Below are 27372 nucleotides of genomic sequence, written 5' to 3' on the forward strand. Positions count from 1 at the left end.
AAATTGAGGCGCTCCTTTCTTAAAACGAAGAGTAATCTGCCTCGCTCGGTCATTTTGGCAACAAGACAGCATGGTGCATCGTCCAGAAACACATCTCATTTCCATAAAATAAATGTTTTAATTTTCTATCTAGTTTTCATTGGGAAAGCAGATAACGCGTTGTTAGCTAACGCAATTGCCTTTGCATGGGAAAACACAGAATCTTAGCTTCATTGCGTCACTTTTATTCTGAACTGCATCACATCCGGCCGTGATTGGGAGTCTCATAGGGCGTTGCACAATTGGCCCAGCGTTGTCCGGGTTTTGCCGGGGTAGGCCGTTATTGTAAATAAGAATTTGTTCTTAACTGACTTTCCTAGTTAAATAAATGTTAAATAAAAAATGAACCGACTTTGCCGTGGGCTTCGAACGGGACTCCTCGCTCATGCCCTGGAGGCAGTCCTGTTCCAAATCGGATGCAATCAACTTTTAGCCGTTCCGCAAAACACGCCTACCCGGGCGGGATTCATTTTGATGCTGCTAAACCCCTCCCACCGGAATGGGTTGGGCAAGACACTGCAGTAACAACACTGATTGCATCTTTGTTCTGGCCTTTACTCATATGACATGATAGATATATGTACACATATCGGTTTATAGAGACACTGAACGTCACCTCGAAAAGTGTCTAAAAAGATTTCCAGTCAGTGGTAAGTTATGTCTGATTTATGATTTGGAATGCAAGATGCATGTCTCTATGTGATTGTGTTATTGAATTGGGACTATTTACCGAAATGAAATGCGCTGAAACTCAGCAGAAAAGCATATATTGCATGTTACCATGCTTCATTGCAATGGTAATCTATGTCAAGCATGTCCAGTCATGGAAATTAGTTTTGCGCGTTTGGATGATGCAATATGATGTGATGAACTGCTCAGTATCAGCTGATTCCTCCAAACATGGCAGGCGACTCTCTACTTTGAGAGACGTTATCCTTGATGTCTTTTTGCGATATGATTTCTAAAACAAAATAAATTCTCTCTGAAAGCCTTCATTACTGTCATACACCCTTCACGGTCAATACTTGACATGCTGCTCTGTGGCATATTATTTATACAATTATAAAAAGACCATGAGCTCATTTGATCCACTGAAAACAACATGAACAAATGTGATATGCACAGGGATTATTGCAGAAAGTGAAGTAGTCTATAGGCCTATAGTTTAAATGACTCGCAACCATGTAGATTGTGGTTCAATGAATTGTAATAAGGAGGCTAACACAGTGTTATTGAGGGTTTATTTTAAAGGTGATGCAGCTTTCTGGAAGGGGTGTGAACCTGACGAGACTGAAATCAATACTCAAAGCAACAATTTGATCAGTTTGATGCAGGCTTACAGTATAGGCTGTTGGATGTATCCAAGAAAATGAAATGATCATTCAACGTTTTCTTGATGACCATGAAATGAACAAGAAATGCAAATTTAATTCCACATTGTTACCTATAGTGTTGGCAGGCAAATTGGCGTTAGTTCCAATGGACTTGCCACAAGCATTTCAGTTTCAATCAACAATATTGATTCAAATGTATTGTTGCAGCCTTGTTTATTGATATATCAATCCAAATTAATGCCTTGTTAGACTTTCTATCTGGTTACTATGTAAAATGTATATATGGAGCATACCCCATTAAAAATGTATTTTATTGGTAATAGAAGAAGACGAGGGCTGTTTATTGTATTAGGTGCACAGTGTAAATGAGTGCAAAAACAAAAGGGGATTCCAACAGTTTTAAAATTGAGATTCACTACCAGTTTATTTGATTTCCACAGCAAGTGTCTTTGGATGGAGGAAGGGAGTCATTGTCTGCAACAATTAAATTCTGTTTTTAGGTCCTACTTTGTCATGTACCATACAGATCTGCTACAACGATCGACTATCGTACCATAAACCTTTTTTGTTATGAGACACAGTTCAGCGTTCAAAAACAGTTGCTTCTTGTTATCGGTCCGTGATGCTACAGTGACGCTGTGTTCAAAGCAAGCCCTGCCCCCCTCTAGTCAATTAACCTAGTGAATGACATGACATACTGTACCATCCAGCTCTATAGGTACCTATAAGAGTTCTCTACCAGCTGTTGTCCTTATCAATCTCATGTCAGTGAAATGTACAACACGGACAACAAACAGTGCTTCTTGCTTGCATGTGTGTATAGCTCACTGTTTTGCTATACTACAGTGAAATTCCAGCTATGTATGCTTGTGACTGACTGAAGACTGAATCCTAAATTAACTGGACTTTTGTTTCCCCAAGCCTGCTGCCTCCCACACTGAAGGACTGAAGGTACAATAATATAGATATGTGTTCTTGTCATGGTCTGTTCAGTGACTGGAATGGAGTCTAATGTACAGATTGGAATTGTAGTCCCTTCTCTAACTTAACCATCAAATAATGTTTTATGCTGCAGTTTCAGTTTTGTGCCTAACAGAATTGCGTTGACGGACACAGGGTGTCCTTCCTCTGTATCCAATTATGTTAGAGCATGATCACCTTTTTTAGGGCAGGCCAGGAAGAATGCCTCTTCAAAGTATTTGAGCATAGTGCTTGTTCTACCCTATAACTATCCAGCCATATAAACAAAATATATGTTTTATATGGCTGGATATAAACATACTGAAAGTGTATGATCAATAGTCAAACTGTATCTGCGAAAGGCTATAATTTTTGTAATCCCACAAATTAATTTACATGAAAAAAACAGTGGAATTCCAGACAATCCAAACGCCTTTACATTGTGGCACTCAGTTTTACCTATGAAATATTCAGACAGCACTTAGAGAGAGTGTCCTACCCATGGCCACTCTGGGCCCATCACGGCTCCTAGTTCTGAGACATTATCTCCATTGTCATGAGTAAAAAGCGTTTACTGATAATGAGCCACATCATACAGTGTTCCCTCTCATTTGAAACAATGTCCCTCTGCCTGCAAGTTTATTCTGTTGGGGCTATTTATATGCTAGCTTCCAGTAACCCACCTCTTAACACACACACACACACACACACACCCTCTTATTTTTTCCATCCCAGCATGTACCCATTCGGAGGGGTCTCAGTGCGCATCCAGAGGGAGAGACTACATGCCGAGGGAATGGGAACCAATGAGCGGGCGCTGAAGTTCCTCAATCAGGACTACGAGGCCTTGAAGCAGGAGTGCCTGGAGAGCGGCTGCCTGTTCGAGGACCCCTGCTTCCCCACCGAGCCACCTTCCCTTGGCTTCAAAGAGCTGGCGCCCCACTCATCCAAAACCCAGGGCGTGGAGTGGATGAGGCCCACAGTAAGAGACTGATAGGAGTTACAGTGTTCCAAATTAATATTGTAGTTGAAGCCATACAAGAGATACACATACAAATCCCTTGGTTGTATCAACCCTTTGGGCTCCTGAGTGGCACAGGGGTCTAAGGCACTGCATCTCTGTGCTAGAGGCGTCACTAAAGACCCTGGTTCGATTCCAGGCTGTATCACAACCACCCATGATTGGGAGTCCCATAGGGCCATGCACAATTGGCCAAGCGCCGTCTGGTTTAGAGTTTGGCCGGGGTAGGCCGTAATTGTAAATAAGAATTTGTTCTTAACTGACTTGCCTAGTTAAATAAAGGTTAAATAAAATAAATACAGATCTCAAGTAAGGATTTGTCCCTAAACTCATAAATGGTATTGCAAAAAAGTGTGTAAGCTATTCTCGTGGTGTCTAAATGGCTTTTGCTCAAGCCTCTAAATCAAACCCTTGTTCCTGTGTGGTTAGACTGTAGGATGAGCACAGTATGTGCTACTTGCAGACACATGGCACTCTAGATATATTTTGTGCCTGTGCTGAGAATTAAATAGTTATTTTGGCATGGAGGGGCACAATGAATGGCATGTCATGAGAAAAAAAACAGGTGGTCTTTTCAACAAAGAGGGTTAGGGTGTTGAGAGTTAGCTTTTAGGGTTAGCATTTCACCAAACCTGAAAAGGTGCTGTTTAAGATGAATCTCTCATTGTGACTTCTGTGTACTTACCAGTAATTCCTCCCACCCCATGCAAAGATAAAGGTCGCAGTTGTAAATGAGAACTTGTTCTCAACTGCCCTACCTGGTTAAATAAAGGTGAAATAAAAAATATATATAAAACACTCAAGCAACAAATTACTCCCTTAATTATGTATCCACAAATGGTTGATACATTACTGTGGTCACAATGTGCCAGTCTATTTCTGCTTTCAAATAGTTCTTTGTATTGGTCTTGGAAAATGGATGTTATTCTTTACTACAGGAAAATGTTAGTGTCTGGTGGGCAAAAAACAAATGTAACTCAAAATCCCTCTTTCGCGCAGCATGTGATAGCACTGTCATTCTGTAGCAGAGGTAAAGACAGCACTGTTGATAGATTAACGTGGCGGTGGGCTGGCGTGAGAGCCATGCTCACTTCAGTCAGCGTCCCTTGTCGGGGAGTGTTGAACAAACAGTCTAGAGGCCTACATGCCAGACATATCTCCTCCAACAGCTGCTGCTTGTGTATACTAACTAACAGCACAAGCTGCTAAATGATTTAAATAACTTAAGGCTGGGAGGGCAGCCCTACTCTCTCACACTAGTGGCAGCTTTTCAATCTTCAAATCATGCTTTGATGTCATTTGACTCTGTACCGGTACTCCCTGTATAAAGCCCCGCTATTGTTATTTACTGCTGCTCTTTAATTATTTGTTATTCTTGTGTCTTTTTTGGCGGGGGGGGGGTTCTTAAAACTGCATTGTTGGTTAAGGGCTTGTAAGTATTTGGCACGTGACAAATAACATTTGATTTGATTGAGAGAGTACTTTTGACAGACTTTTTGAACGCTTGAAAAGTTTGACTAAAGATACTTTCAGTGTCAGTCCAAAATGGACATGGGTTAAAGTTGCAAAATCCTAAGTAGGGGTACTGTAGTTACACAAGCTTTTGCACCAGATTTAAAAACATCAGCCACATTTTCATTCATGATATTTGTCTCGATGTGTACATATTTGCGTGTCTTTAAAATACTGTTTCTGATTTTACTTCATTTTCAATAGGAGTTTTCAGATAACCCTGAGTTCATTTTGGGCGGCGCCACAAGGACTGATATCTGTCAAGGAGCACTGGGTGAGTATCAATGTGCTTAGGTGTCAATGTGCTGTAATAGTTTGACACTAAAAGGGGGCTTAATAAAAGGCCTTAAAAGACTATGTATTTCTGTTTTCTGCAGTGTGGTACTCCAGGAACTACAGTACTACTATTGTAATGGCTCAGACACACTGGTAGGATTGTCAAACGTTTGCTTGCCGACAGTACTTAGCACCTCTGAACAGAGTGTTGGCAGTCAATCTCTTTTGTGTTCACACAGCAAAGACCTTGAAGTCGTCAGCTATTCAGCCTTGTTAAAATACTCAAAATCAGAAGGTGGCAGTATCCTTGTTTGGAAATGCATGTCCATGTGAGTTGCTTTATGGTCTAGTCAATGTTACTTAGCTAGCTAGCTGCGCTAATATTGCTATTGTTGTTGAATTCCATTGTTGATACTAGTCACATGGCCACAGCTAGTTTGGCAACAGCTAAATAATAGCTAGCTAGATGACAAAGAAACAATTTAATTGACTCTTGCATGGACAATCCATAGATACATTTTTAGCTAGCTGGCTAATGTAAGCTAAATTGCATGATTCTCTAGCTAGCTAGCTGTTGTGCTAGGTAAAGTAAAGACACTGCATTGACTCTGGGCGGCCAGCTACAGGCTGCTGCTTCATGGATTTCATTATAATGTTACTAGCTACAGTGGCCAGATAGCTAGCTTGGTAAAGCATTTAGTGTTGTGTGCATTGTGCTGCACTTATTACCACCCCATTCATTTTATATGAAGTATGTATGACTGCCTTGCTCAGTTAGCAAGCTAACGTTAGCTATCTAGCGAACTAATAAGCTAGTGCACATTAGCAAAAAGTACTTATTTGAGCACAAAACTCCTTAGCTAGATGTAAAAGATGTAAAGACTTGCTCTAGAAAAAAATATGTATTATGCAGCTTTGTTTTATTTTGAACACTGACGAAAAGGGTGGATTAGACCAGAAAAAGTGTCCTATTCCCCACGCCCCCCCCCCTTGTCACTCCTGTCGGCTCCCTCATGTGGAGGTTTGTGCTCACTGATTGGCTCAAAGTCAACTTGTCGGCTACTGCCTAGTATTGCGATTCTACAAGTAGAAACTGCAGTTTTGGTGGTATCAGGTCAGTACTCGGCAGGTATGTATTTTGTACTAGCAAGAAAAGGAACGGCCTCCTTCTGTGATAAGTAACTATTGGCAGTCTATCTACACTCAGATTTTCTGTGTGTTTCTTGCTTAAGCGGTTTCTGGGAGAAAAAGTCCCTTTTATAAAAAAAAAAACTTGTTGCTTAACAGCAGTGTCCCTCCTCCCCCTAATGTCTTGCAGGGTTTTCAATGTGAATGTTATTTTCCTCGACAGGGCACTTAAGTGAAACCAGAGGACTAGAAAAACGAACAAAATTACTGCCTGCGTGGAACAGTGAATAGCTCTTCCCTCATTCTGAGACATACAGTAGTTCATTCTACTACATAGAACAGAAAAACAACTCATCAATTCTTGCCAGACCTAACTTGCCTAGATGTTCAGTGGGATAGATTACAATGATGTTTTTTCACATTCCTTGGGAGTTCTGTGTTCGCTGTTCTGTGAAGGGAGTAGTATACAGCATTGTATGAGATCTTCAGTTTCTTGGCAATTTCTCGCATGGAATAGCTTTAATTTCTCAGAACAAGAATAGACTGACGAGTTTCAGAAGAAAGGTCTTTGTTTCTGGCCATTTTGAGCTTGTAATCGAACCCACAAATGCTGATGCTCCAGATACTCAACTAGTCTAAAGAAGGCCAGTTTTATTGCTTCTTTAATCAGGACAGCAGTTTTCAGCTGTGCTAACATAATTGCAAAAGGGCTTTCTAATGATCAATTAGCCTTTTAAAATGATAAACTTGGATTAGCTAACACAACGTGCCATTGGAACACAGGAATGATGGTTGCTGATAATGGGCCTTTGTACTCCTATGTAGATATTCCATAAAAAATAAGCCATTTCCAGCTACAATAGTCATTTACAACATTAACAATGTCTGCACTGTATTTCTGATCAGTTTGATGTTATTTTAATGGACAGAAAATCTGCTTTTTGTTCAAAAACAAGGACATTTCTAAGTGACCCCAACCTTTTGAACGGTAATGTACATATATACATACGGCACTAGTCAAAAGTTTGGACACACCTACTCATTCAAGGGTATTTTATTTTATTTTTTTTACTAATTTTTACATTGTAGAATAATAGTGAAGACATCAAAACTATGAAATAACATAGTAACCAAAAAAGTGCAAAACAAATCAAAATATATTTGAGATTCTTCAAAGTAGCCACCCTTTGCCTTGATGACAACTTTGCACACTCTTGCGTTTCAACCAATCAGTTGTGTTGTGACAAGGTAGGGTTGGTATACAGAAGATAGCCCTATTTGGTAAAAGACCAAGTCCAGAATATGGGCAAAGAACAGACTCAAATAAGTGAAGAGAAATGACAGTCCATCATTACTTAAGACATGAAGGTCAGTCAATATGGAACATTTCAAGAACTTTGAAAGCTTCTTCAAGTGCAGTCGCAAAAACCATCAAGCGCTATGATAAACTGGCTCTCATGAGGACCGCCACAGGAATGGAAGACCCAGAGTTACATCTGCTGCAGAGGATAAGTTCATTAGAGGTACCAGTCTCAGAAATTGCAGGCCAAATAAATGCTTCACAGAGTTCAAGTAACAGACACATCTCAACATCAACTGTTCAGAGGAGACTGCGTGAATCAGGCCTTCATGGTTGAATTGCTGCAACGAAACAACCACTAAAGAACACAAATAATAAGAAGAGACTTGCTTGAGCTAAGAAACACAAGCAATGGACATTAGACCTGTGGAAATCTGTCCTTTGGTCTGATGAGTCCTAATTTGAGATTTTTGGTTCCAACCACCATGTCTTTGTGAGACAGAATAATGGACGGGTGATCTCTGCATGTGTGTCCCACCGTGAAGCATGGAGGAGGAGGTTGTGGTGTGGGGGTGCTTTACTGGTGTCACTGGTCTGTGATTTTATTGGAATTCAAGGCACAATTAACCAGAATGACTACCACAGTATTCTGCAGCGATACGCCATCCCATCTGGTTTGGGCTTACATTACATTTACATTTAAGTCATTAGCAGACGCTCTTATCCAGAGCGACTTACAAATTGGTGCATTCACCTTATGATATCCAGGGGAACAACCACTTTACAATAGTGCATCTAACTCTTTAAGGGGAGGGGGGGTAGGAGGATTACTTTATCCTATCCTAGGTATTCCTTAAAGAGGTGGTTTCAGGTGTCTCCGGAAGGTGGTGATTGACTCCCTGACTGGCGTCGTGAGGGATGTTCCACCATTGGGGTGCCAGAGCAGCGAACAGTTTTGACTGGGCTGAGCGGGAACTGTACTCTCCTCAGAGGGTAGGGAGGCGAGCAGGCCAGAGGTGGATGAACGCAGTGCCTTGTTTGGGTGTAGGCCTGATCAGAGCCTGAAGGTACGGAGGTGCCGTTCCCCTCACAGCTCCGTAGGCAAGCACCATGGTCTTGTAGCGGATGCGAGCTTCAACTGGAAGCCAGTGGAGAGAGCGGAGGAGCGGGTGACGTGAGAGAACTTGGGAAGGTTGAACACCAGACGGGCTGCGCGTTCTGGATGAGTTGTAGGGGTTTAATGGCACAGGCAGGGAGCCCAGCCAACAGCGAGTTGCAGTAATCCAGACGGGAGATGACAAGTGCCTGGATTAGGACCTGCGCCGCTTCCTGTGTGAGGCAGGGTCGTACTCTGCGAATGTTGTAGAGCATGAACCTACAGGAACGGGTCACCGCCTTGATGTGAGTTGAGAACGATAGAGGGTGTTGTCCAGGATCACGCCAAGGTTCTTAGCGCTCTGGGAGGGACACAATGGAGTTGTCAACCGTGATGGCGAGATCATGGAACGGGCAGTCCTTCCCCGGAGGAAGAGCAGCTCCGTCTTGCCGAGTTCAGCTTGAGGTGGTGATCCGTCATCCACACTGAATGTCTGCCAGACATGCAGAGATGCGATTCGCCACCTGGTTACAGAGGGGGAAAGGAGAAGATTAATTGTGTGGTCGTCTGCATAGCAATGATAGGAGAGGCCATGTGAGGATATGACAGAGCCAAGTGACTTGGTGTATAGCGAGAATAGGAGAGGCCTAGAACAGAGCCCTGGGGACACCAGTGGGAGAGCACGTGGTGCGGAGACAGATTCTCGCCACGCCACCTGGTAGGAGCGACCTGTCAGGTAGGACGCAATCCAAGCGTGGCCGCGCCGGAGATGCCCAGCTCGGAGAGGGTGGAGAGGAGGATCTGATGGTTCACAGTATCAAAGGCAGCCGATAGGTCTAGAAGGATGAGAGCAGAGGAGAGAGAGTTAGCTTTAGCAGTGCGGAGCGCCTCCGTGACACAGAGAAGAGCAGTCTCAGTGAATGATAGTCCTTGAAACCTGACTGATTTGGATCAAGAAGGTCATTCTGAGAGAGATAGCAGGAGAGCTGGCCAAGGACGGCACGTTCAAGAGTTTTGGAGAGAAAAGAAAGAAGGGATACTGGTCTGTAGTTGTTGACATCGGAGGATCGAGTGTAGGTTTTTTCAGAAGGGTGCAACTCTCGCTCTCTTGAAGACGGAAGGGACGTAGCCAGCGGTCAAGGATGAGTTGATGAGCGAGGTGAGGTAAGGAGAAGGTCTCCGGAAATGGTCTGGAGAAGAGAGGAGGGATAGGGTCAAGCGGGCAGGTTGTTGGGCGGCCGGCCGTCACAAGACGCGAGATTTCATCTGGAGAGAGAGGGGAGAAGAGGTCAAAGCACAAGGGTAGGCAGTGTGAGCAGAACCAGCGTGTCGTTTGACTTAGCAAACGAGGATCGGATGTCGCGACCTTCTTTTCAAAATGGTTGACGAAGTCATCCGCCAGAGGGAGAGGAGGGAGGAGGGGGAGGAGGATTCAGGAGGGAGGCGAAGGTGGCAAAGAGCTTCCTAGGGTTAGAGGCAGATGCTTGGAATTTAGAGTGGTAGAAAGTGGCTTTAGCAGCAGAGACAGAAGAGGAGAATGTAGAGAGGAGGGAGTGAAAGGATGCCAGGTCCGCAGGGAGGCGAGTTTTCCCTCATTTCCGCTCGGCTGCCCGGAGCCCTGTTCTGTGAGCTCGCAGTGAGTCGTCGAGCCACGGAGCAGGAGGGGAGACCGAGCCGGCCTGGAGGATAGGACAAGAGAGTCAAAGGATGCAGAAAGGGAGGAGAGGAGGGTTGAGGAGGCAGAATCAGGAGATAGGTTGGAGAAGGTTTGAGCAGAGGGAAGAGATGATAGGATGGAAGAGAGAGAGAGTAGCGGGGGAGAGAGAGCGAAGGTTGGGACGGCGCGATACCATCCGAGTAGGGGCAGTGTGGGAAGTGTTAGATGAGAGCGAGAGGGAAAAGGATACAAGGTAGTGGTCGGAGACTTGGAGGGGAGTTGCAGTGAGATTAGTGGAGAACAGCATCTAGTAAAGATGAGGTCAAGCGTATTGCCTGCCTTGTGAGTAGGGGGGGAAGGTGAGAGGGTGAGGTCAAAAGAGGAGAGGAGTGGAAAGAAGGAGGCAGAGAGGAATGAGTCAAAGGTAGACGTGGGGAGGTTAAAGTCACCCAGAACTGTGAGAGGTGAGCCATCCTCAGGAAAGGAACTTATCAGGGCGTCAAGCTCATTGATGAACTCTCCAAGGGAACCTGCTGGAGGGCGATAAATGATAAGGATGTTAAGCTTGAAAGGGCTGGTAACTGTGACAGCATGGAATTCAAGAGGCAGATAGACAGATGGGTCAGGGAGAAGAGAGAATGTCCACTTGGGAGAGATGAGGATCCCATGCCACCGCCCCGCTGACCAGAAGCTCTCGGGTGTGCGAGAACACGTGGGCAGACGAGGCGAGAGCAGTAGGAGTAGCAGTGTTGTCAGTGGTAATCCATGTTTCCGTCAGGCCAAGAAGTCGAGGGACTGGAGGGACGCATAGGCTGAGATGAACTCTGCCTTGTTGGCCGCAGATCGGCAGTTCCAGAGGCTGCCGGAGACCTGGAACTCCACGTGGGTCGTGCGCGCTGGAACCACCAGGTTAGAATGGCAGCGGCCACGCGGTGTGAAGCGTTTGTATGGTCTGTGCAGAGAGGAGAGAAGAGGGATAGACAGACACATAGTTGACAGGCTACAGAAGAGGCTACGCTAATGCAAAGGAGATTAGAATGACAAGTGGACTACACGTCTCGAATGTTCAGGAAGTTCAGCTTACGTTGCAAAAATAAAATAAAATCTTATTGACTAAAATGATATAGTACTGCTGGCGGTGAAGTAGGCTGGCTAGCAGTGGCTGCGTTGTTGACTTTGTTTGAACGTGTAGCTGGCTAGGTAACCTCTAACTGGCTAGGTAACCTCGACAATTTCTCAAAACTACACAATTATCTTGGATACAAGGACAGCAAAGACAACTATGTAGCTAGCTAACACTACGCTAATCAAGTCGTTCCGTTGTAATGTAAGTTGTAATGTGAGTTTCTACAGTGCTGCTATTCGGTAGAAGTTGGCTAGCTAGCAGTGTTAGCTAGCAGTGTTGACTAGGTAGGAGACGGCAGCGCAGCGCGGCGGACGAAAATAGCTGGCTAGTTAACCGAATAATTACTCTAACCAACTCTAAGCTACACAATTATCTTAGATACAAAGATAGCAAAGACAACTATGTAGCCAGCTAACACTACACTAATCAAGTCGTTCCGTTGTAATGTAATCGTTTCTCCAGTGCTGCTATGCTGCTATTCGGTGGCTAGCTGGCTAGCTAGCAGTGTTGACTACGTTACGTTACGTTCGGACGAAAATAGCTGGCTAGCGAACCTCAATAACTACACAATTATCTTTGATACAAAGACGGCTACAAAGATGGCTATGTAGCTAGCTAAGATCAAACAAATCAAACCGTTGTACTGTAATGAAAATGAAAATGGTAAAACTACCTGTGGAGCGAAGCGGAATTGCGACTGCACGCTCCAAACCGGAAATAACATGAAACTGGCTCTCATGAGGACCGCCACATAGTGGGACTATCATTTGTTTTTCAACAGGACAATGACCCAACACAACTCCAGGCTGTGTAAGGGCTATTTTACCAAGAATGAGAGTGATGGAGTGTTGCATCAGATGACCTGGCCTCCACAATCACCCGACTTCAACCCAATTGAGATGGTTGAGATGATTTGGACCGCAGAGTGAAGGAAAAGCAGCCAACAAGTGCTCAGCATATGTGGGAACTCCTTCAAGACTGTTGAAAAAGCATTCCAGGTGACTACCTCATGAAGCTGGTTGAGAGAATGCCAAGAGTGTGCAACGCTGTCATCAAGGCAAAGGATGGCTACTTTGAAGAACCTAAAATATATTTTGATTTGTTTAACATTTTTTGGGTTCCATTATTCCATATGTGTTATTTCATAGTTTTGATGTCTTCACTCTTATTCTGCAATGTAGAAAATAATAAAAAATAAAGAAAAACCCTTGAATGAGTAGGTGTGTCCAAACTTTTGACTGGTACTGTCAAAAGCTCTGTGTGTGTAAAAGAAGAATGACCCTGACTAGGCAGCTGACTGTTTGGGTGTGGCAGAACCCATTTGTGAGTCAGGGAGACACTGGTAATGATTCACAGAAAGGCTAATAGCGGACACGCCTACATAGAAAGCGTGCTAATGGATCTTGGCTGATGTCCCATGCAGCAATCTCTGGCGTATGTTTGCAAAACAGGGTGGAGGGAGGCGGATAACGGACCTAGCCAATGGAATGGAATTCAAGATAAAAGATTGTTCAATCAGCGAGCTATCAGTCGTGATTAATGCCATGATCAGCTTCCTCTTTAACTAGTGAGAAAATGTTGTTGTGAGTAGATCACAGGATATGGCCCAAAAAAAGCCCAAAACTGTTCTGTTCTTGAGATCTCACAAGTCTTGTTTAAAGTTTCCTCACAGCTCTAGTCTAGCTGGAAGTGAAAAGGCGGTTGGATGTGTAATTGTTATACACACGACGGGCTGAAGACCCAGCCCACAAACAACTTCTCTCTTTCTGTCTTTGGCAGGAGTTGACTCTCCTGTTATGTCACAGCCTGTGGGCTCCCCCTCTGTTTGTTTTGGGGAATTAACTTGATTGAGTTATGTAGCCTTTCAAGCATTCTATAAGGCTTATCAAACTTCAGGTTGATGCTAACCAGTGCTTGAAATGTAATGGAAGATTTGACAATCTGATAATACTCCTCACTATAAGGTCTGTCTTTAACTTTTTCACCAGCAAGCAGTGCTTAACTTATTGAACATATCTACTTCTGAGTATACACTTATATGGATAAGGCTGCTGTCATATGCACCCACATTAGAACACCGACACACTAGAATTTTATGTTAGAGAATTTCAGATGAAGCCAATGCTTTTTGAAGTTGTACTTTTGACGGACAAAAATGGACAATGATATTGGTCATACACAATTTAATCTCTTCATCCGTTTGAGTGTGGCCTTAGCCTTAGGATTTCAACCCCTCAGTCGATAACAGCAGTTACACTTAGCTTAAAAGAAAGGGATATTTTAGCAAGACCTCGAGGCCAGAGCAATCCCCAGTAGTGACATTGGGGACCTTTAACATTGCATTAGCAATCCCCATAGCTCTCTCTATAGGGAAGTAGCTAATGCTTACTCCCCACGCTAACTCAGTTACAGTACATGACCCCTTAAAAGCTGAATACATTTACACTTGAGTAATTTAGCAGACACTCTTATCCAGAGCAACTTACAGTAGTGAGTACATACATTTTTGTACTGGTCCCCCGTGAGAATCAAACCCACAACCCTGGTGTTTCAAGCGCCATGCTCTACCAACTGATCTACACGGGACCATAATAGTTGAGGTTGCCTGATGGTTTTAATAATGTGACGATGGTGGGAATAAGCCTTTGACATGTTCAGCTGTTCTTGCTGCATGCCATTGATAGTAGTCTGCTCATGGTGCATGATTTCAGTTAAAGCAAATTGGAAGCGATTTTTCAAAGAGGAGTTGAGGTTTTGGAAAACAAGAACAAATGTTTGAAGGCTTGGCTCAGACTGGCCAAAATGCATTAGGTTGGCTTTTCACTCACTACTAAATGCTGAACAAGGGTGATTTGAGCTGAGTGCTTGAAATGAGTTAAGTGTTTTGTTTGCTACTAACAGCAGCCTTCATTTAAAGTGGTGAGATAGAAACCGCACCAGACAGTGTAAATGTTGTGTTTTCAAGACATATGGGTAATATTTTAGAAAGATGCACACACTACTAATTTAGGCTATGGTGCCTTTTAGATTTTGAATGTTAAGATTTCTTTATTGTTATTTGGCAGTATTTTAAGAAAACATTTGAGGCTCAGCTAAATTAGCTTATATTTATTCACCCTCTCTCACAGTTTCACCCCAGGTTGAAATGATTAAATTTGAAAATGACTTAACTATCTCCCTCTTCTCCCATCTGGGCCAGGTGCTTCTATTCTGAGCCTGGTTCCTCTCTATGTTTCCTCCTCGTAGGAAGGTTTTCCAGGCCACTGTGCATCTGCGTGCTCTTTGGAGTTTAGGCCAGGTTACTGTGAAGCACTTGGTGACAACCGCTCAGTGTTTAAAAAGTGCTTTATAAATACATTTGATTAATTTCTTTTTGACTATTTTCCCTCTGTGGCTAGGTGACTGCTGGCTCCTGGCAGCCATTGCTTCCCTCACCCTTAACGAGAAGCTGCTACACAGGGTGGTCCCTCATGGTCAAACCTTCCAAGACAACTACGCTGGCATCTTCCACTTCCAGGTCCAATCAATCAAACAGAATAGAGGAAATGGAATAGAAAAACCTTTTAATGAAAGATAATATAATGATACAGCTTCAAACAGCGTGGTAGCCTAAATACGTAAGAAAGAGTGACTTGCCATATTCAGATTGAAGTTTGATTTGAGGGATTTTAAATCAACCTTTTGTAGGAGGCTCAATTCCTGAATTATCAGGTCACAGGGCTTTTCCCCCAAAGAATTCCCAGAGAGACAACAGTTCTGGCATATATTATTAGGTGATTATGGGAAGCACTTAATAGTATATGCTGGAGACGTTATTTAGCGTCACAGGGGAGCATAAAACAATTATAACCTTCATGTCTGACTCCAAATTCTTCCCCAACAGTAATGACTGTTTTGTTTGTTCACAGTTCTGGCAGTTTGGAGAGTGGGTGGATGTTGTCATTGATGATCGACTGCCTGTCAAAGATGGCAAGCTGATGTTTGTTCACTCCGCTGAGGGTAACGAGTTCTGGAGTGCCCTGGTTGAGAAGGCTTATGCCAAGTATGATTTTCCTAATATTAGCTATTGTCTGTGTCAAAAGGTTTGAATGTTTTAATGGTTCTGTAAAACAGGCTTTAATTCAGGTATACAGTGCATCCATCTTAGAATATAATTGTATTTTTGCAATGTTTTATTTGCTACACCAAGTTAACAGTTGGTAACAATTGAATGTTCATAAAGCATACATGTCACAAGTCCAGTTAGCTCTGACATGTGTAATTGCGTCATACATTCCTTAAGCTTTCATAAATCTATGTCGCTATAATGTTATTTTTATTATTTATTATGTTTGTTTTATGAACATACATTTAATTTACGAATATTGCAGATAGTGAAGACTTCTACATTGTTGCATGAAGGGATATAATTATTTTCCAGCATTGTGACATTTTTGTGTTAGACTGAGTGGCTCCTATGAGGCCTTGTCTGGTGGCAGCACCACAGAGGGCTTTGAGGACTTCACCGGTGGCGTGGCAGAGTTTTACGAGCTACGTAAGGCACCTAAGGATCTGTACCGGATCATCGGTAAAGCCCTGGAGAGAGGCTCCCTTCTGGGCTGCTCCATTGACGTAAGTGGCGTCTCTGTTACATGACACACACGACAACCTGCAGTACACATATGCAGTCCTCTCAGATGGGGGTTGTTTCTGGATGGGACCTAGGTCACTGGCGCAGGTCCTATGTTCTAATCTAGGTTGACATTTTCCCCCATTCAGCTTTTAAATTACCCAAAACAACAGAATCACTCACAACATGAATCTTGGCTTATTTTAAAACAACCTATCTTTCAACATAATGGAATTGTGAGCTGCAGTATTCTCAATGTTTTGCCTCTGGTGATGGTTTGAGACAAAAGTGGTCCCCTAAAATGGACAGAAATGGGCACATCTTCCCACGCCCCTGGGCATACAGTATATTGTCAGCCTAAAGCTTCTTAAGAAATTATTTACATCGTAATATGTGTATATGAACCACACAGGCAACACTCAAGCCAACATTTTAGGTAAAAAATAACTGAACATCCATACAGCCTCTTTTAAAGTGGAGAGAAAAAGAGTCTGTTGTCACAATTATATTTTTGGCCGAAGATGTCATGTCCCAAGTGTGTGTGGTAACAATTGAATATGTATGATGACATCTGTTTGCATTCCCAGATCACCAGTGCCTTCGACATGGAAGCAGTGACCTTTAAGAAGCTGGTTAAAGGCCATGCCTACTCTGTCACAGGTCTGAAGCAGGTGGGTGTGTGAAAATAAGGCTTTGTGGAAAAAGTGAGGGATTTGCCTCTTCCTGCAGGCCATTTCAAGCCTTAGGCGATTGTGCCTGATTCATACTATAGGGCAGACCCGAACCATACTGTAATAGCTCAGATTTTTCATTTTCACATTGTCCTTTCCAGCATGGTTCCATTGTGGATTCGTAAGCAGGCCAGCTAAGTACAACTTAGCATAGTGTGGCTCAGCTTGACCCTAGTGTGAATCTGGAATTGGAGGAAAAGGAGTGGTGAAAACAGGAATATAAACGTAAACAAATCACAAAAAGCAAAATAAGAAGCACTTATTCTCCTCATCTTTCAGTATACAGGCAATCTTTTGCAGAAATTGCTTATTTCCAAATGTAATAGTTATACGGGCATCTGTGACTATCAAACAACATCATGATTGAGAAATTCTACTTTCAAATTGGAATGTGTTAAAATTTCTAAGTAAAATCTGACCCAATTTTTGTGTGTGTCTGTCTCTCATCATAGGTGGATTTCCGGGGTCGCATGGAGAGGTTGATCCGTATTCGTAACCCCTGGGGTCAGGTGGAGTGGACCGGGGCTTGGAGTGATAAGTGAGTTCACATCACAACCATCATGCTTTTCTGGACAGCGTAGCTGTGGCTCAGACGGGTATAATACTCAATGTGCATCAGCAGTTTTTTTTCTTATGTCAGTCACTGACAGTCACTCAATTAGCCCATGTCAGCTAACATTTTATAAGATTGCTCGGTAAGTTAGCCAAGCCAGCTATATCTAAACCTTCATGGCTGAATTACCTACCGGGCATGAAGGGCATGTGCCCAGGGGCCCTGATCTTCAGGGGGCCCCTGACCTCCAGGGGTCCCCCATTGATTTTGTTATTCACCCAGATATCGTATGAACATGACCTAAGTCAAGGCAAAATGTGCTTTAAAACTGCAACCAAATCTCGCTTAGGGCCTCCAAAAGGCTGCGTGTGTGTCTGTGTACATCTGTTTGTGTGCACGAATTCGCTATTCAAATTTCACGTTTTATTAGACGTATGTACAGGATACACATTGTATACACCATCCAACGAAATGCTTATTTGCAGGTTCCTTCTCGACAATGCAACAACAATAAGAAATAAGAAAAGTTAAGGATACGAACATAAAGTAAATTACTAAGTAGAATAATAATTTTAGCATAAGTATATTAGAGGAAGCCACAATTTATAATCTAATATGTACACTTGTTTTGGGAAAGGGGGGATTGGGGGGCAAGTGTTTTAAATTGTGCAGTATTTAGCAATAATAATAAGAGTCTGTTAGCAGCAGTTGTGATGTGTGTGTGTAGCATGAATGTGTGTGTGTGGGTGGGTGTGTCCGTGAGTGGGTGCATGTGTGCAAAGGTGTGGAGAATCAGGCTGCTGGTCAGTCCAGTTCAAGTGTTCAGTCTGATAGAAACTGTCTCTGAGTCTGTTGGTATCAAATTTTATTTGTCACATACACATGGTTAGTAGATGTTAATGCGAGTGTAGCGAAATGCTTGTGCTTCTAGTTCCGACATACCGTCATGCTCTCCACCACCCGCTGAAGGGCCTTGCGTTCGTGGACGGAGCAATTCCTGTACCAGGTTACGATTCAACCGGTCAGGACGCTCTCGATAATGCAGCTGTAGTATTTAGAGAGGACCCGGGGTGGCATGCCAAATTTCTTTAGTCACCTTAGGAAGTAGAGATGCTTTTGTGCTCTTTTGACAAGAGTGGTGGTGGTGGTGGTGGTGTTGTTGGTTAATGTCACGTCCTCGGTGATGTAGACCCCGAAGAACTTAAAACTGCAGACTCTTTCTACTGCAGTCCCGTTGATGTGGATCAAGGCATGTTCCTTCCTCTGCTTCCTGAAGTCAACAATCAACTACTTTATTTTGCTGACATTGAGGGAGACCACAATGCCAGTTCACTTACCTCCTCGCTATAGGCTGACTTGTTGGTGTCATGCAAAGCCACGCAGTCGTGGGTGAACAGGGAGCACAGAAAAGGGCCGAGGACACACCCCTGGGGGGGCCCCTATGTTAAGAGTCAGTGTGGGGGAGGTGTTGTTACCAATCCTCACAGCCCGTGGTCTGCCCGACAGGAAGCCCAGGATCCAGTTGCAGAGCTTGGTGTCGAGCTTGGAGGGAACAATAGTGTTGAACAGTAGTCAATGAACAGCATTCTCACATAAGTGTTCCTCTTCTCCGGATGTGTTAGGGCCATGTGAATAGTGATGTAAATGGCATCTTCCGTGGATCTGTTGGAGCGGTAGGCAAATTGGATTGGGTCCAGTGTGCCTGGCATGCTGGCCTTGATGTGGGCCATGACCAGCCTCTTGAAGCACTTCATGATGACCGGGGAGTCAGACGGTGCGATAGTCATTTGGGAATGTCACCTTGTCTTCCTTGAAGCAGGTGGGGTCTACAGCCTGGGACAGTTTGAAGATGTCAGAGAAGATGCCCCCCAGCTGGTAAGCACTAGGACTGGGATGATATCGCAATGTTTTTTCCATGGTAAAAATGAAAAAACGAAGCAGAACAAACTCTTTGGTCCTTTAAAATCCTTCTGTATGTAAAATATTGTCTGCTATAGCTTGGAAAATAAACGAATGTGACTCTGGATGACAACGTGATGATGTTTGTTACCAACATAAGGGCTGTTTTCCTAAAGAAGGTGAATCTGCTTTGTGTTTTGTTTCCTTGTCACGATACTAACGAGTATCGTGTTACTGGTATCATCCCGGCCCTTGTCAGCACACACTCATCTGGGCTGGTGGATTTGTGAGTATTCACTCATGAGAGTTTTCCTCACATCAGCCTCGGAGAGAAAAAGCACCTGGTCAACCGGAGCAGCGAGAGTTTTCCTGGATGGCTCGGTATTGGCTGCCTCGAAGTGAGCATGGAATGTGTTAAGCTCGTCTGGGAGGTGGGCTTCGCTGGGCACCACACACACAGTTGGATTTGCCTGTGATAGTCTGTAGTCCTTGCCACATGCGTCGTGAGTCTGAGTTGTTGAACATCAATTCAAGTTTGAGTCTTTTATTTACTTTTTGCGTCCCTAATGGATTTGCGGAGCTCGTACCTGCTTGCCTTGTACTTGATTTTTTTTCTGTACTCTCCCTTTAGTTTTAAGGTTGTTGTCAGTAAGATCTTTGCATTACATTTCTATTGATCAGTTCAACAATACTCATCACTGTCTCTCTCTTTTTCTCTCTCCGTGTCTGTGTCTCTCTCTCGGATATTGCTATTAGTTCGTCTGAGTGGGATGCGATTGATCCATCAGAGAGGGAGGACATGAATTGCCACATGGAGGACGGGGAGTTCTGGTGAGTTCACATTCTGAGATATCACCTTGTGTGTTTTCCACCCACAACTCTGTTGTTTTCTATGGTGTCCTGTTTGTTGGGGCTGGACCCTGTATACCACACCGGCCTCCTGATAACAATCTAACCCAACCCACACCTGACCCAAACCAGATGGAAATATTAACATTTTTATCAAACAGATTCCATCGGTCTCCCTTTCCCTGCTTTCTGAATATACAGGATGCCCTTCCAGGAGTTCCTGCGCCAGTTTTCCCGGCTGGAGATCTGTAACTTGACAGCAGACGCTCTGAGTGATGACAGCCAGAGTTTCTGGAACACCATCAAGTTTGACGGAGGCTGGAGGAAGGGCAGCACGGCTGGAGGCTGCCGGAACCATCCAAGTGAGAGCACCATGACCACCACACTACACCCACTACCTTGTAGGCACTTGTGTAGACCTGAGAGGATTGGATCGTTGTAAGCAATATGGTAACAATTCCACCTAGGTGGTAGGGGCTAGGAGTTGATTTCGGATTCAGGGATACACTTAAACTTCATCAGTCACTGACTGCATGTCTTTTCTATATCACATGAGTTGAATACCTTGTTCATGGATTGCATATGTTGCAACATACAAATATCCTAGTGAGAACATACCATAACATATTTTATAAGGAATATACAGATATTTTGGTGTTATGCTTTCAAGTACCTAGTTATGACATTAGGGGGTGCTGTAGGATCATAGACAGAATCCGATACATACAGAGCTGCAGTACTTGTTCACTTCTCTCCTTTATCTGAGGGACGTGATCTAAGATATTTGCCTGTGTTTGTTTGTTTGTTTTCTTCATGTGGCAAAGTCACCATACAGACCATATCAACAGCGAAGGTTGGCTAATCTTAAAACGTTTTGCAGGCAATGTCCATGGCTCGGACCTGCATTGCAATTTAGGCTACGCAATTTAGGCTAGTATTCCCATGTTGAAGCCAATTACCTTTTGTGAAAAACTGGGGTGATGTTGTTGTTTTTTAAAACTAGGCCTATTATAGGGTTACTGTAGGCCTATGACGTTTAATAAACAGTCTTCAATGGATAGGACGCACAGCCATGCCCTCCTAATGAATTGGAGTTCATGACAACGGAACATCAAACACCGTAAATGCACAACCACATTAAAAGCTTCGGGAGCAGGTTTTCATTGGCCAGTGAGTGGTCAAGCCCTCGTTACACCTACAACAAATTAATGAAAAGCGTGCCTCTACACTACCACCAGCTGTTGTGCCCATAATTCCCGCTGTCAAAACAACAAAAATATTTCTGACACACCCACAGCATTGCGCTAAGATTTACGTTTGCGTTTGGTTTGTTAAAATAGAGCCATGAGTTGAGTTAGAATTGACTGCAGGCGTTTTTACTTGCTATGTTCAAAGGAGGTAGAACCCAAAATATACATTATCATGACCTCTGCCTTCTGTCTTTGTTAGACACCTTTTGGATCAACCCCCAGTATAAGATTACCCTGCTGGAGGAGGACGACGACCCTGAGGATGAAGAGGAGGCCTGCAGCTTCTTGGTGGCGCTCATGCAGAAGGATAGGCGCCGCTACCGACGCCAGGGACAGGACATGCACACCATTGGCTTTGCCATCTACGAGGTGAGGGGTCAAAGGTGACAAGGTGACATGCCAGTAGCAGAGGAGAAAATTAAGCTGAAATAAAAGTCGATGAAGGGTAGAATAAACTAAAGATACATTTTGCCAAGTAGAGGTAGATTCTGTGTATAATGTCTGTTTATTTGATTGGATACCCAGTGACCAAAGAATCAACAGTAGACCAAAACAAAATGTCCCTATAACTGACCTTGTCCTTTCTATCATTACAGATTCCAGAAGAGGTATGTAACGGTTTCAGGCACCCACATAAACACACACACAAACTAGCCCTATCTACCCCCTGTCCTTTTTCTCTCAGTTTAAGGGTTGTCAAAGTGTTCACTTGAAGAAAGACTTCTTCTTGAAGCACTCATCATGTGCACGTTCTGAGACCTTTATCAACCTGAGGGAGGTGAGCGCACGGCTGCGCCTGCCACCCGGGGAGTACCTTGTGGTACCCTCCACCTTCGAACCTGGGAAAGAGGCTGACTTTGTCCTCAGAGTCTTCACTGAGAAGCAGTCGGAGACACAGTGAGTACAGTATAGTAGTACTTCAGGGATGTGCAATTTAAATGGAGAAATACAGTTCTGTTAGCAGCAAAATTGTCAATCCTAAATTATTTCTCGTCTGGTTTTCTCAATACACCTCAATCAGTTGTTGGTAATTATGTACAGATGTTGAGTCTTAAATTTACCCGTTTTGTCGCAGGAGAAAATAATCCTGCAGTAGGAGGATTTGAATGTTTGAAGAAATATTTAGAATCGCAGCCAGGGGGCAGCTGGAAGCGGCGTTTGTATACAATGCAGTATCATACCTACATTTTAGGCCTACTGCAGGTCCACTGGGTACCAGTTCAACTGGTTTTAAGATGTCCTTTTTCTCGATAATATATACTGTAGATCTAAAAAAAATCATAGGCTTTCATGGGCCATTGCGTAGCTGAGGTAGCCTACGCAATGGCTCATGAAAACCTATGATTTTTTATGACCATGGGGGGAGTAATATCATTTCATATTTAGTTTGTATTCACCTGTGGGCTGCCACTTGAAGAAAATGTAAAAAAAAAAAAATAATGTACATGTATACAAAGTATTGATCATGATGATCATATTAGAGTTTTAAAAAATTATACATTTAGTATGTAAATGAAAAGAAAGAAAAATAAGTGAGCCTTGATCCCCAACCCCACATTTCCAACAAGACTCCATCCAACCACCCACCCACAATATATATCTGTGTTATTAAGCTATATAAAATGACAGTTGTTGATGAGTATGGCTGCATTTCAGTTACATTTTTGTACATTTGAATGTTGGAGTAATAGGACCTGGGCCTAGCGTTTGACTGCCCCCGCATATAACTTTTCAGGGAATCACATTTGAATTTCCTGATGCAGTAGGAAAATTCTCAGCGACAAAAGAGTGATCAAGTTACGATTTGACATCTGTATACCACTGTATTTTCTAGACATTGGCACAATTTGGTAAAGAATTGGAATAAGAGTCTGTGGCTATTGTATTGTATGGCTATTACTGAATGTAAAAAGCAGCTTTGGTATATTCTAAACATTGCATGTAAACATTTATGGAATTTATTTTAAATAGTTGCTATGTCATTTCAGAGAACTGGATGATGATGTGGTGGCAAACTTTGAAGATGAGGTAAAGAGTCAAGCTTAGATGTTCAACTCCCTTGCAATAAGTGCTTAACCAAGAACTTGACTTAGGGGTGCGAATACTTATGCAATCGAGACATTCCATTTTTCATTACAGGAAAAATAAAAATGTATTTTTCTTTAAGTTTGAAAGTGTGGAGTAGGTTGTGTATATATATTTTAAGTTACTGCAACATGCCAGAACTTTGCAAGGAATTAAATACTTTCACAAGGCACTGTTATTTCACTTGTTGACCATGTATCAACATGGATGGACAGCCGAGTCTTTATCTTCACAGGAGGACATCTCAGAGAGTGACATTGAGGACTCATTCAGGGCCATGTTCGCTCAGTTATCTGGGGAGGTGAGTTTCAAGTTTGGTTTTGCTCCGAAACGCATTTGAGTGCAAAGACAATGTGTTTTATGTTTAAGAACATGGAGACATTTTGAGTACAAAACCATTATCTGCTTTATGTTTTAGGACATGGAGATCTCTGTCCGTGAGCTCAGGACCATTCTCAATAGGGTGGTGACCAAACGTAAGTACTGTTCATTCAATGCTCTTCAGGTCGAGGGGGTTTAGTGACTCGTCATCCATTCAATGCAATTTCTGAAATGTGGTCTGTTATCCTATATTCAGGTAAAATGGGCAGACACCATTGAGGTTTTTAAATCACTTTTAAAACCCCATATTTTTAGCCGGGCCTTTAATAAGTGATTATTTTACACATCTTCTGTGATCTTATGTTCTTTTATTTATCCTCTTTAATGCTTTAACTTTTTTCATTTATTGTTTTAATGTAAAGTGTGTTGCAATTTTAAATTGGATTTGATTCCCAGACAGGGACCTGAAGACTGATGGATTCAGCATGGAGTCCTGTAGAGGCATGGTCAGCCTATTAGACGTATCCTTCCTCAGCTAGTCACTTTAACACTCCCTACCCTTCATTTCAATACATACTCAACTTTATTTGGACAAAGGATATATTACGGCAGTATTAATGAAAAATACAATACATACATAACCAATTGCGTGATCACAAAAAAGTATCATTGCTTTGATATGTTACACTAACAGACAAATGTTGCACTCCATTTCCAATTGCTATCATGACACCTTGACTCACCTGTCACGCAGAAAGATGGCACCGCTCGCCTTGGTATAGTTGAGTTTCAGATTCTGTGGAATAAGATCAGGAAGTGGCTGGTGAGTTGAAATATGCTGATAATTGTATGACAATATTTCACTTCTGTAATAGTAAAATTGACAATGGCATGCAAGAATGCAAGGCAGACACCCATAGCTCTAATCTCTTTTCCCAGGGAATCTTCCGCCAGTTTGATCTGGACAAGTCTGGATGTATGAGCTCCTATGAGATGCGTCTGGCCTTGGAGTCTGCTGGTGATTACTCTATCTTCGCACTACTGGATTGGTGTTGTTCAGTAGACACGAAACAGGCACAAATATTTATAAATAGAATAAAACAGATGTACTAGCTACCTGAACTTGAAAATAATGTGTAGGTTTTGCTACATTATACCTACTGAACACAATCCAGGGGCTTCAATGAAACAACTAATGACTATAACTTTTGTACTATAACTCTACATTACTTATGCACTACAACACATTATGAATTGCAGAGTTGATGTTGTCAATTACGTCAATTACATTATAGGTAATTCAGTACTGTTGATATCACAGGAGGTTGGTGGCACCTTAATTGGGAAGGACAGGCTCGTGGTCATGACTGGAGCTGAATAAGTTGATGCCATCCCATTCGCTCTGTTCCAGCCATTATTATGAGCCGTCCTCCCCTCAGCAGCCTCCACTGGTTGATATCAATGGATAACACTGCTTTCATCTTTACAGTCAGACTACAGTAGCCTGTTCCCAGATCTGTTTGTGCTATCATGTCAACTCCTTGTCACTTATTGCCATTGCATTACTATGAATTGGCATGATAACACAACCAAATCTGGGACCAAGCTTAGACAACAGTATGTGATGTCGGAAAAAAACTCTTTGGTTTTCATGTGTTACATGCTTTATGATCTTCACAGGATTCAAACTGAACAACAGGCTGAACCAGGTGCTTGTGGCCAGATACGCTGAAAACGAGGTCATCGACTTTGATAACTTTGTCTGCTGTCTGGTCAAGCTAGGAGCCATGTTCAGTATGTATTTTTTATTTTTTTTGACTACACAACCTGGTCCAGAAACAACATTTAGTCATGAAAGTATTGGATATATGTAAGCTCCCCTATGCCTGATTGGAATGGTTAGTGGAGCCATTATCACCATTTTGAATACATATCTGATTCTTTTAAATCTGCAAAGGGGGGTGAGGGCTAGGCCAGTGATTGTTTCTGGACTGTGATTTTGTGAATGAATTCACATTATCATTTCATAACTAGGACCAGGAGAGATTCTTGACTTCTGTCTATACTGGTAGTTCTGTCCTCCAGCACCAAGACATTGATGTAGTGCCCTCTGAAGCTTACAGTCATTCATCACATCTTCATACCTTCATCATTGCCATTAATATTCTACTTATCACACATTAAAGGGATACTTCTGGATTTTGACAATGAGCATGCTAGCAAATACCCATAGACTTAGTATTTGTGATAACGCTAGTTAGTATTGGCTAACGAAACTACCTCTACCTGCCTTCATACTGGACACAGAGACATAAAAATGGTATCTGCAGTGGTGCATCGAATTACAGGATAAAGATGTCATTGGTCAGATGGTCAAGAAAAGTTAATGGCGTTAATTATAGATAGTGTTAAAGCACAATTCTAAATATATATATTTCCCCTTATTTTCACAGAGGCCTTCCAGGAGTTGGATAGAGAAGGCACTGGAACTGCTGAAATGAATATCACAGAGGTGAGACCATTTTAATTTCAATGCTATGTGTCTTAATTACTGATTCACTATGGAAAAGTAACCTTATCCACTCTGTCTTTGTCTCTCACAGTGGCTGTATATGACCATGTGTGGTTGAAGTGTATGGTGATCTTGTATGCTGTACAGAAAGGGACACATACACACCCATAGTAAGGACAACCATAGCCTCCAAGTGCCTCTCAAAGCATCTCAGTGCACACAACCAAGGCTTGCATCATCTCAAACAATCCCAAAGAAACTTCTACTCCCTGCTTTTTAACACCACTACAAATACCTTGCTGCCTCTGCTCAATAACTTGGCAATTGCATTTAACCTGGTCAATTACACGGTGATGAAAATAAATGCTTTACTAAGGGAGTCGCTGCATATAAATCACTGCACGCATTATACAATGGCAAAGTTTTCAGGGCAATACCGTTGTGCAAAGAATGCCTGTATTTTTTAAGTTCCATTCCAAACCTTTTAGGTTTTCCTCTCTTTTGTTTAACCATCAAATTCAGATGCTAGTCTGTAATAAGAGATGATATTGTACTCTGTGACATTATGTATTTTTGCTACCTTGCGCAGGATCTTGGATTGTAGAAAGTATGTAGAGCTATAGGCTGCTAATGAACTGCAAATTGTAGTGATGAATTAGTCTTTAGGATACCTCAGTACAGTACACTACATCAGTTAAAGACAGAAATATAACTAATCTTTTTCTCAAGATGGCAATTTTAGTCTAAAAAATTGGTGAGGGACTTTCAACTGAAACACTAAATGTAGGAAAGGACTCTTCAAAATGTGACAAGGTAAAAAAGTAACTGATGCCTATGTTGAACTGCACATTTTAATTCTGCGAAGAATGTCACTGAATAAAAACTGACTGATCATGTAACTTATGAGTTATTCATTTTCTAAAGATGATTAAGAACATGGTTAATGCATAGTTATAATCCCTAATGTAAACAAGGTGTGTATGAATGTAACCTTTATTTATCGTTGATATGAAAGATAAGGTCATTTTGCTTTCAAAACCGTACCGCAAGAGATGCATGTTAATGTTCACACCGAGCGCCATGATCAAGTGCTACCCCAACACTTGGTTTGCTG

At 42.6% G+C, this 27372-nt stretch overlaps 1 protein-coding gene across 2 annotated transcripts; it reads left to right on the forward strand.

Annotated features, from left to right (window-relative positions):
- The first annotated feature begins 4 nt into the window (after positions 1-4).
- On the forward strand, positions 5-27157 carry LOC111960900 (calpain-1 catalytic subunit-like). 2 transcript variants are annotated; one of them, XR_011479772.1, is made up of 23 exons: positions 5-689; positions 2295-2324; positions 3069-3315; positions 5071-5140; positions 14848-14966; positions 15358-15491; positions 15892-16060; positions 16646-16729; positions 17242-17327; positions 19998-20072; positions 20292-20452; positions 21540-21709; positions 21937-21948; positions 22026-22237; positions 23329-23368; positions 23641-23726; positions 23844-23901; positions 24203-24267; positions 24501-24569; positions 24686-24764; positions 25427-25540; positions 26200-26258; positions 26350-26425. XR_011479772.1 is itself a non-coding variant. In XM_023983066.2 (23 exons), exons 3-23 carry the CDS (start codon positions 3070-3072, stop codon positions 26374-26376), a joined length of 2115 nt encoding a protein of 704 aa, XP_023838834.1. In that variant the 5' UTR covers positions 5-689; positions 2295-2324; position 3069; the 3' UTR covers positions 26377-27157. The 2 variants fall into 2 exon arrangements, 1 of the variants encoding a protein (XP_023838834.1); XM_023983066.2 differs by having other exon boundaries at positions 23661-23726; positions 26350-27157.
- The last annotated feature ends 215 nt before the right edge of the window (positions 27158-27372 follow it).

Source organism: Salvelinus sp. IW2-2015, linkage group LG1 (genome assembly GCF_002910315.2).
Source record: "Salvelinus sp. IW2-2015 linkage group LG1, ASM291031v2, whole genome shotgun sequence".
Classification (NCBI taxonomy): Eukaryota; Metazoa; Chordata; class Actinopteri; order Salmoniformes; family Salmonidae; genus Salvelinus; species Salvelinus sp. IW2-2015.